Here is a 10,375-nt window from a genome sequence, read left to right as displayed (position 1 = left end):
AATTTTTGGCGGCAATTATTATTACACTATCATCCTGTCAATGTCATATAAAATTATAGTGTTACAATCAATTTTTATTTTATTTTTTTTACATATAGTCTCAATTTTAAACTAACATGCTTCAAATTTCTCCCCAAATTGCCCAGCACATGTGATTGATATTTTAAATACATTTGATTAGCACTTGATAATATATTTACAAAAATATGTAACAATTGATACAGCCAAATTGAGGAAATTGACATTTGAAAACAAATTTAAGGAATGATATGACAAAGAGTTTTTTTGAGTAAATGTTGGAGTTTTAAGTCATTCAACTATTTAATATTAAAAAAAGTTGGTTATTTCTGATTTTGAATCTGCAACCTCTCAGACAGAGAGTATTATTTTTGTCATTGGTTCTCAAAAATAGAAAAATAGTTGGCAGAGGGAACTATTCACTGTGAGCCAAATCTTTTTACCTTTATAATTAGATATACTAGTATCACCAATCTGATGCAAAGGATGGATTCTTTTTAAAAAAAAAAATAGAATTAATCCATTTTTTATAAGAAAAAACAACTAGGGGTCGGTGGAGGAGAGAATAAGTAATGGTCCTTGTTTCATTAAAATAATTAAAATGATTCTATTTATAAAAAAATCCATAAAATGTACAGTTAATAAGAAATAAATCTGTAGTTATTCCGGTCTCAACTGTTTATATTTTTCATATGCAAATCTTAATGAATCTTTTTTTTTTTCATTTGAGAATCTCATTGAAGTTCAACAGTTGAGATCAGAATAATAGATTTTTGTCATTCCAAAGGAATATATAACATCATATTTATTTCCTAATTAAGTTTTTTGTCAGTTGAGGACAAGACTTGTTGGATTTTAAGTTAACAGGGAAATTAAATATCTCTGTGACAAGTAGCTCCATTATTTGTTCAATGTAATGTGTTGGAAACAAAAGTAGAAAAAAGTTAACCTTTTATGGATATATATTCATTTCCTTTTTGGTGTAGAACAAATTGGGAAACAATAAAGAGAACTATTCCTATCATTCATTTTATCTTCTTTGATTCCAGCAAGCAGCATCCCCAGCTGTTGCATGTGAACTAGCCATGTCAATTATCTAATCAGGGGGCATGATATTACCACTATTTAATTAATCTTTTTATTAACACAACATTATCCTATCCGAATATTTTCATATATAGACTAATTTGCCCTCCATTAATTATTTTCCTTAGAAGTTTCTAGAATATAATAATATTCATTCTTTCTCTCTCATATATTATTATATGATTTTATTTTGTTAAAAGTTAAATTTATCAATTAAATATATATTTCATAATATCCGTTATTTATATTCATCGTACTTTTAAAATCTTAAATATATTACAAGAATGAAAGATTTTATTATTTTATTGAAAATCTATCAATATATACATTTATTTTACCCAACTTTACAAGTATCTCACAAATAGCTTGGTGAGCTTAAGATTTAAGAACACCCCAAAATCCCATATATACTATAAAGTATAAAGTAAATAATTAAAGAAAGTGGTACCTTGGGAACAAATATTCCAGAGCTCCTTTCTTTGATCTTTTTAATAAATGTTTTTCTTTATTGTACTTTTTAATGGATTGTGCACCTGGTGTTCTAATTGAAAATGCATTATATAATTTTGCATGTTCAGTTTATGATGATTCTAATTAATTATGTTCACTATCAGACATCATTAGAAAGAAATAATTGTTTTGCATTGATACAAGTGATAGTTGGAGACCTTTTCTGTTAGTTGTTATAAGATAACAATTCTTTATAAAGTATGTATAAATTTTAAAATCAGATGACAGCAGAAGAGTACCTTTCTTTTTATAAAAGAACATTATTGCATGTTTTGGTTTCTTTTTTCTTTGATAACATATGAGAACTAGAGAAAGTACAATAGCCATGATATAATATCCAGGAAGTACAAATTCACTGCTTCCTAAAATAAAATTATGATATTTCCACTGGGAATGCACTGTAATTAAATAAATGAAACTGAATAACCCATCTCAATATATCAAGAAACTAAAATATTATCTATAAAACCAAAGCAACTTAGCAACCTTTGTTAGAAGAACATAAGGGAAATACATACCTCACAAAGAAAAAAAAAAGGTAACCTATCTCAATTATGATAATGACTGCATTATAAATTACTGGAATGCCAAATTTAAAATCTAGGAAATGCATACCTCACAGAAAGAATAACAATATACATATAATCAAGGAAATGCATACCTCACAAAAAGAGGCGTACTAGATCAAGAAATGTATATCCAAGTCAAAGAAAAAACAAAAAGGAGTATGTATACTGGCAGCAAATCTAAAAAAACATCCCTCTTATTCAAATTCCATATAACCGTATGCTGTTATTCGGCACGCATGGACCACTATAAATAAGTAGCACTCCTATGAAGAACACCATACATGAAAATAACACAATTCAGAGAAATTTACACAACTTGTAACAACTGGCACAGAGATGCCATACTATTTAACCTCTAACCCTCCATTGGAAGAATCCTACACGAAATTGCCCAGCAATGCTTTGCTTCATCAACAAAGCTTGAACCGAGATAACACAAGCACAAAAGAATATGAAATCCCCACCATAAACTTACATGGCTTAACCAGCGGTATCTTACAAGAGAGAATTAAATGCAAAGAAGATATTGCAAAAGCCGCCTCAGAATGGGGCATATTTCATGTGTTAGACCATGGAATAAGCCAGAAGCTTCTGCAGGTCACGAGGAGAGAGCAAGTCAGGTTGTTTTCAATGCCGTTTGAGAAGAAGAGGTCTTGGTGTGGCCTCCCATATGGCTCTTACAGGTGGGGCACACCTACTGCCACCTGTCGGGAGCAGTTCTCCTGGTCTGAAGCGTTTCATGTGCCTCTGTCAGATACTGGAGACAATTGCTCGAGCGAGGAATTCAAAACCTTCAGGTACTTGAGTAAATATCCCTACTAGGTGGAACTAGGCAGCACATGCAAAAACACCACATCATCAGGCAAATGCAAAATGCCAAAAAACGAACACTCAAGTCTTTTTTACTACCCAAAAATTAAACACAACAATATTTATTTGTTAGTAATATTGGCATTATCATGTAATGGCCATGTCTACCCCCAAATACCTACACTGCTAATGCTTAATCAGAATTTCTTTGTAGCAGAGAGGTGATGGACAAGCTTACAACAGATTTGTCAAATCTCGCAAATATAATAGCAAGGGCATTATCGGAATATTTGGGCGAACCTAGCACTAGATGCATTACCAAGAGTTGTAGCAAGAGCACGTCCTTCTTCAGACTAAATCACTACCCGAATTGCCCCCTTTCAGGAGAAACCTTTGGCTTGGTGCCCCATACTGACAGTGATTTTTTGACCATAGTGCATTCTGATAAGGTGGGCAAGCTACAACTAAAAATGAAGGATTCAAAATGGGTATCAGTGCAGCCGAAGCCAGGTGCTCTTATTGTTAATATTGGAGATCTATTTCAGGTATGAGCTTTTTGTATTTAATGTCAGATGAAACTGGTACAGTAATCCTTAATTAATCATGTACCACCTTGAAGGCTATCTCGCTATTCTTATTTTTTTTTTCTCGTCTTGTGCTTAGTTTCATTCTATGGTGAAAATGATATTATGTAGGGTTACTATACTTGTTTAGTACACCAGTCTAGCCTAATAGTCATCAGCAGGGTACAACTATGAGTTACTTTAATTATACTTCCAAAGAAACATTATTTCCAATCTATTGAACAACACAACTGCCACACTAAAAAGGAGGGCAAACAGAATCAATTTTGTTGTAGTTTGAAGTTAATGTGTTGCACAATCCTTAATTTGAATATCTCAATTACAGGCTTGGAGCAATGATGTATACAAGAGTGTAGAGCACAGAGTTATGCCTCATCGCGGAGTAGATAGATATTCCATGGTGTATTTTCTCTGTCCATCATACGATTCTCCAATTGGAAGTTGTACAGGCTGTGCCCCTATTTATAGGAACTTCACCTTTGGGGAGTTTAGAAAGGAGGTGGATAAGGATGTGAAACAATTAGGGTGCAAAGTGGGACTCCCAAGATTTCTCTTATAGATATGTCTAAGTGGCATTTCAACATGTGCTATAGTGTGTTTTCATCCCTTCATCTTGTATATCTATGTTTTATAGCTCAGAGCCAATGGTTTCTTTTAACTAAGTTGATTGAGTAAGGAGTGCTTATATATTTTCCTCTTTTAACTGTGTTTGAAAGTAACTCCGTTTGTGTAGAAACTACACAGCCCGTCCCAAGCCAGGAAAAAGGAGGGTTCGTGATAGACTTGGCGAGCCAGCGGTAGAAAAAAAACAGCCTCTTTATGGAAATGAAACCTTCACGAATTGGTCAGGAGTAGTACTAGGATGGGTGACCTCTTGGGAAGTCCCTGTATTACTGATTCCGATTGGATTTCATTTCTAGCTTACCCCAACTTATTTGGGAATAAAGGCTTTTAAGAAGAAGAAGAAGAAGAAGAAGAAGAACTATGTTTGAAGGTATAAGGGATCAGGAAATAACTATTATCCTATCTTAGAGTGGGGACAAGAGTTATCCGTTGCTTCCCCGCTTTACCCACTTCCAAATGAACCCTTGGAACAAAATTCAACACTCCTCTAATTATGCAATATTCTACACAAACAGAAGGAATATCGCTTTATCAAAAAAATGCAAGTCATATTGTACATTTGTACAATTACAAATTGAAGATATGTGAAATGTGTTAGAAAATTTTCTAATGGGGAAAAAAAATCCTGGCTTTCATGAAGAACCAGGGGATTCATTTACAGCAATATAGCACAACACCAATAATAAATTAAGAACATTGCTCACTCCCAGATTCTATCTCTGAAGATAACTGTCTCTATTTTCAGAAGACCAAAAGTTTCCATCCTTGCAATTATTTTGCAATAAAAGAAGCGCAGAATAATTGCAAAGAACCTAAAATTTCTGTTACATTACAAGCATCTTTGGATATGACTCCCAAAGATTTCGGCATCGCATGTCAGCTCGGATTTGATGAAGAGATCATTATCTTGTTTCATTTGGCTTTCATAGGTTTTCAATTGGAACTATAAACCTTCTTAACTTACATTATCTGAAAGATACCTGCTGGTTCAAGCTTGTACTGACAGCCTACAGCCCTATAGCCATTGCAAATAAAGCTAAACAATGCATCCTGGCTGAAATATCGGTAACTGTCAAATAAGAAGAAAAAAGAAAATTTCTACTTCAGTGCAACGAGATATTGTACGGGCCAGTACTGGACATGACCATTCAGTGAAAGCTACCAACGTTACAGTATCATCTAGTAGGTTTGTACAGGCAGAACAATTTTTTATTAGGCTTAACTAAGCAACAGCTATTTAAAAAGTAACTACAAACTGAGATTTGAAAAATACAGGCATACACATGAATATAACTAATTAGAAAGGAAAAATGGAAACCTGTAAGAAATGTTCTCTTCAATTGAAGAAACCTATATGGACCAAGTATCCATATGCCGGGAACAGTGTGCCTCCATAGGCCACTAAGCTAGGCCCAAAACTGAGCATATAGAAAAGATCCACTAATCAAGATATTCACTTGGTTTGGGCATAAACTTGGGCCATTGCTTGCTTCGACTCTTTGGTTAGTATAAAATTAGAACTAGCCTGTTACTTCCCAATCAATTAGGTCAGAATTTCTCGTTCTAGGATTTGGAATGCCGCTCTGGCCCCACCCCTTCTGGACCCTCTTCAGTACTTTTAAAGCAACACCAGACCCATCATCCCTAAATTCAGAGCAAAGTAAGCTGGGTCACAATATGATGGTTTGTCATAATATTTTATTTTTTTCATTCGTTTGTTTATTCTGACAAATAGAAAAGATGCAGTTCAAAACATGTCTAGGAGTCCTTGTTTGTGTTCTTTATCTTCTATTTTATTCAATTGTCAGTCTGGTTTGTGATTCATGTATTTTGTAGAATATAAATAGAGAAATATTAACAAAGAAATTTTAAAATAACAGCACCTGTGCAGTAAAGCACGCCAATTTCTCTCCCTAGAAGCCTTTTCTTTGAGTCTGGCTTGTCTATCATTCTTTGAAAAAGGATAGGTCATATCACTGGACGCCTCCAGTTTACTAGCCATGTGCATCATCTTTTCTGAAAGCTTATTAGCCTCAATTCTGCTTCCTTTTTTATTTAATCCATCTATTACGGGCAAAAAGGCGGCCGGGTCAAACACCGATCCCTTGTCAACCATCAAATTAATCAAATTCAATGCTTCATCTACCTTCTCTTTCTTGCAAAGCTCTTCTAAAAGGGATATGTAAGGAAATTTCTCAATCAAGAACCCTTTTTCTACTGCAACCTCTAGCATATTCAAAGCTTCAAGAAAATTCCCACAATTGTGAAACTCACTACACATAAAGCTATAGAGTGCTTGTCTTTGACCGCAAGTACTCAAAGCAGTGTCAAATAGTCCCTTAGCCGTGTCAAAATCAGGGACACGAAAGAAAGCCTTGATCAAGATTATGAAGGTGGTCACATTTGGGGCTATACCATTTTGCAACATTTCTTCGAAAAGTTGTACGGCTTTGCTTACTGCTTCTTGACGTTCGCATAATGCTCGAATTAAATTATTATAAGAAATGATGTCAGGAAGAATCCCTCTTTCTTTCATCTCAGCCATTAAATTAACAATTTCATGAGGTTGATTATTGTTTTGGAGCCCCCATATAAGCAAATTGTATGTTCTCAGACTAGGATTGCACCCTTTCCTTTCCATGTCCCTCAAGACCTTAAGAGCTGATGGCACCTTCCCATGCTTACAGAAACCGTGAATAAATATGTCATACACCATGGAATCGACTAAAATACCCCTTTCTACCATCTCAACCAATTTTTTCTTAGCTTCACTGAACCGGCCAGCAGCGCACAAACCGGAGATGATTATGGAATATGTAAACTTATCAGGCTCGCATTTTTTATTGCTATTTGAATTATCTACTAGACCAAGGTACAAATTTCCAAGGACACCAAGAGCAGCACTGCCATACTGCCACATAGAATCTACAATTGCAATAGCCTTATCTAACTGCCCATTCTTGCATAATCCATCTATTACTATGTTGCAGGTTACACTATCAAGGCCATACCCCTTTGCATTCATTTTCTCTAGCAATCTATCAGCTTCATATATGTTACCTTCTTTCAATAAGCTCTTCAACAAAATATTACATGTGAAGTTGTTAGGGAAACAATCATTCTTGCACATTTCTTCTAGAACCATTCCAGCTGCTGGTGCATTGCCATTTAAACAGTATCCTTGGATTAATGTTGTGTAAGTTACTATATCGGGTTCCATTCCACCTTTTCTCATCAAACTCAAAACCGACTTGGCATAAAACATCATGCCTGCCTTACATAACCCATCTATGACAATATTATAAGAATAAATATTAGGTTCAACCCCCTCGTTTGTCATTTCATCAAGCAATTCATGCGCCTCCAACAGTCTCTCATTTTTAACCAACCCCTTTAACCATCTGTTGTAACTCTCAACCCTTCTTAAAAAGCCATTACTTTTCATTGACGAAATTAGAACTCTAGTTTCTTCAACCAAGCCTTCCTTACAAAATCCATCAAGCATTATATCAAAGGTTGCTTGATTTGGTCTTGGCAAACCCATTTCTTGATCCTCCTGCATATCTTTGAAAATTGAATATGCCTCCATAACTTTACCGGCCTTACAAAGAGCTGTAATTCGACAATTGAATGTAACAACATTTGGAAAGAGACCCTCTTTTCGCATTCTCTGCACCAATTTCTCTGCCTCATTGACCTTTTCTTCTTTACATAAACCCCATATCAAACTGTTGCAAATAACCAAATTCATGCTGACCCCAAATTGCTCCATCATGTCAAAAATCTTCATTGCTTCGATGCTTTGGCCACATTGGCAATAACCATTTATCAAAATCCCAAAAGTATGTTCATTTGGGGGGCAATTTCTCACGGGCATTTTATCAAACACCAAACGGGCATTCTCCACCTGGCCAGAATCACATAAATACTTCATGAAAATGTTACACGTGAAGGTATCGGGTTTAACACCAGAGATTACCATGTCCTTATATATAAGCTCCACTAAGTCGGGACGCTCGAACTTAAGCGAGAGGTGCAAAAGAGAGCTGTACAAGCGAAGAGGCGGAGGCGCTGAGGGGGAATGAGAGCGTAGAGAGAGAAAACAGGAGAGAGCAGGAGAGAGGAGGGAAAGAGAACACAAGGCTAGTGATAGGTGAACGAGAGAGACGGAAGGGGAAGGGGAAGGGGAAGGAAGGGAGACGAGCAACAGACGGAGAGAGTCTAGCTGGGGAAGATGGTTGGAATGGGCGAGGAGTCTGGAGAGGAAGGAAATGGAGGAGAGGGTGATAACTGGAGGGGAAGGGGAGGTGGCAAGGCGGAGGAAGAGGTGCCATGCGAGGAGAGGATCGGAGGCGTTGCGGCGGAGGAGAAAGGTTAGGTTGGTGGTGGCGGTGGCGGGTGGCATGGGAAGGTACGAGGAGACTGGGCCCCGCTTTCAGACCTTTTGAATTTAAGTTTGGGAAATTTACACTTGTAACCCATGTAAAAGTAAATTTATCAGACCGTACTTTCTTTCTATAGGCTCCTCTAGTCGTCTCTCTCTCTCTATTGGTCTCTGGATATGAATGGAAACTTGGCGTACTTTATGTTAGCTGTAAGAAAGTGAGAATTTTCTTTTATAAACCATAATTAGAGAAAAGATTTTTATAAAACTAACGTGATTACTTCTTTTTTTACACAAACTATAAAAATCGAAATGTCATTTCTGTTCCAATTTTTTGTTTTTTTTGGACCGAAATGGCAATTCAGTCTCAGGTATTCCATTTAAGCATAACATCTCATTCAAACGCACGCGAAAAATAACTATCCAGATATTTTGTGTTAATGTACAATTAATGTAGAAACAAAATAACATTTAGTATTGTCATTTCATTCTCAGTGCATGAACTAGGTTTTGTTTGATTAAAATTTTAAAATTTTGTTGTGTGAAATTAGCTACATAAATACTCTAATTTTATAAAATAAGAAACTGGTAGATGCCAATACATCATTGGCTTGGAATTGAAGGAGTCTCCCCTCTAAAATTGAGAAATTGACCCGAGTGTTCTCATTGCCATGCTATTTTATTTTTGTGCATGCATGTGCAAAGGGAATGCTACCTACTAGTCTTATATACAATTTCAGCCCATTCATTGAGTAAAATGCCATGTTCTCCTAAATTGTATATCTCTCCCTTCACTATTGACAACTTCTCTTAAGCATAGTGAGTGACAAATGAATTATTCGGATTCGGTTCCGCAATGTCAAAAATTTGTGATTTGAAAATAATTCGGGTATAATTCGGGAATGATTCGGAATTATCCGAATTAGAGATCTCAGTTCTGCAAGAAAGAAAAAAAATACCAAATTTTTTTTTTTTGGAAAAATTCGCAAAATTCATCAATTATTCGGGTTTAATTTAGTCAAAGTTTGGTCAACCGAATAATTCGGCGTTCGATTCGGCATCACCAAAAAAACAAATAACTCCAAAAATACAATTTCCAAATTTTATTGTTTTTGATTAAAATCATTATTAGTTCGATTCTCCCTCACAATTTGTTTTGATATTGTTTCCTTTTAAGAGTTGCTCTTCAATTCTTTAGTTTCATGGGCCGTCATTGTTGACGGATCATCCTCCAATTAATTAATTAAAATCCACTTGTTATTATCAACAAAATCTCATTTACAATGATATGATATGCATTGACTGAACACGCTGCCAACTCTAAAACCTTAACCTAAGAATTCTATGCATTTGGAAAAGACAAAACAAAAGCACTTTATTCTAACTACCACTACAACAAAGTAGACACTTTTTGCGAAGGAAAAAACGCATTTATAACTGTCGTTCGTCGCAAAAAGAAAAAACTGAACAATGAGAGTAGTCCGTCGCAAAAAGTCATTTTTTTATCCTCACGAAAAGTGTCTCATTCTTGTTGTGTACGTACACGGCATATGATATATATAAGTATAACTATGGGCGATGCACCAACCATGCAATTAAGGCAGGGAATTTAATGAATGCCAATTGGATGGAGAACAGAACCACTATTTGGCCAATGCAGTGCTTAATTTGCTACGGGAATAATAAATCTGATCATGCATATGCTTTGTGCCATGAATTGTATATTTGATTCATCTATGAACTTTATATCTTGCTTTGACTTGTAATGTTTTGATTGTTTTCTACTATTT

At 35.4% G+C, this 10,375-nt stretch overlaps 2 protein-coding genes across 2 annotated transcripts; one reads left to right on the top strand and one right to left on the bottom strand.

Annotated features, from left to right (window-relative positions):
• The first annotated feature begins 2,314 nt into the window (after positions 1 to 2,314).
• On the top strand, positions 2,315 to 4,217 carry LOC144556980 (gibberellin 2-beta-dioxygenase 8-like). The gene is made up of 3 exons (XM_078305500.1): positions 2,315 to 2,980; positions 3,211 to 3,538; positions 3,903 to 4,217. The coding sequence occupies exons 1-3, from the start codon at positions 2,520 to 2,522 to the stop codon at positions 4,134 to 4,136; spliced, it is 1,023 nt and encodes a 340-aa protein (XP_078161626.1). The 5' UTR covers positions 2,315 to 2,519; the 3' UTR covers positions 4,137 to 4,217.
• A 511-nt stretch (positions 4,218 to 4,728) lies between these two features.
• On the bottom strand, positions 4,729 to 8,663 carry LOC144557639 (Pentatricopeptide repeat (PPR) superfamily protein). Its single transcript, XM_078306238.1, has 3 exons — positions 6,085 to 8,663; positions 5,520 to 5,845; positions 4,729 to 5,270 (listed from the first exon to the last, which is right to left on the bottom strand). Exons 1-2 carry the CDS (start codon positions 8,604 to 8,606, stop codon positions 5,722 to 5,724), a joined length of 2,646 nt encoding a protein of 881 aa, XP_078162364.1. The 5' UTR covers positions 8,607 to 8,663; the 3' UTR covers positions 4,729 to 5,270; positions 5,520 to 5,721.
• Between the last annotated feature and the right edge of the window lie 1,712 nt (positions 8,664 to 10,375).

Source organism: Carex rostrata, chromosome 7 (genome assembly GCF_964058835.1).
Source record: "Carex rostrata chromosome 7, lpCarRost1.2, whole genome shotgun sequence".
NCBI lineage: Eukaryota > Viridiplantae > Streptophyta > Magnoliopsida > Poales > Cyperaceae > Carex > Carex rostrata.
This window is presented reverse-complemented; position numbering and strand designations above follow the sequence as displayed.

Excerpts from the sequence above, each read along its gene's own strand:
- LOC144556980 (XM_078305500.1), top strand. The coding sequence starts at position 2,520 with ATGCCATACTATTTAACCTCTAACCCTCCATTGGAAGAATCCTACACG. Across the intron at positions 2,981-3,210 it reads GAGGAATTCAAAACCTTCAG|AGAGGTGATGGACAAGCTTA; the intron begins GTACTTGAGTAA and ends TCTTTGTAGCAG. Across the intron at positions 3,539-3,902 it reads ATATTGGAGATCTATTTCAG|GCTTGGAGCAATGATGTATA; the intron begins GTATGAGCTTTT and ends TCTCAATTACAG.
- LOC144557639 (XM_078306238.1), bottom strand. The coding sequence starts at position 8,606 with ATGCCACCCGCCACCGCCACCACCAACCTAACCTTTCTCCTCCGCCGC. Across the intron at positions 5,846-6,084 it reads TGGCGTGCTTTACTGCACAG|GGATGATGGGTCTGGTGTTG; the intron begins GTGCTGTTATTT and ends CTCTGAATTTAG.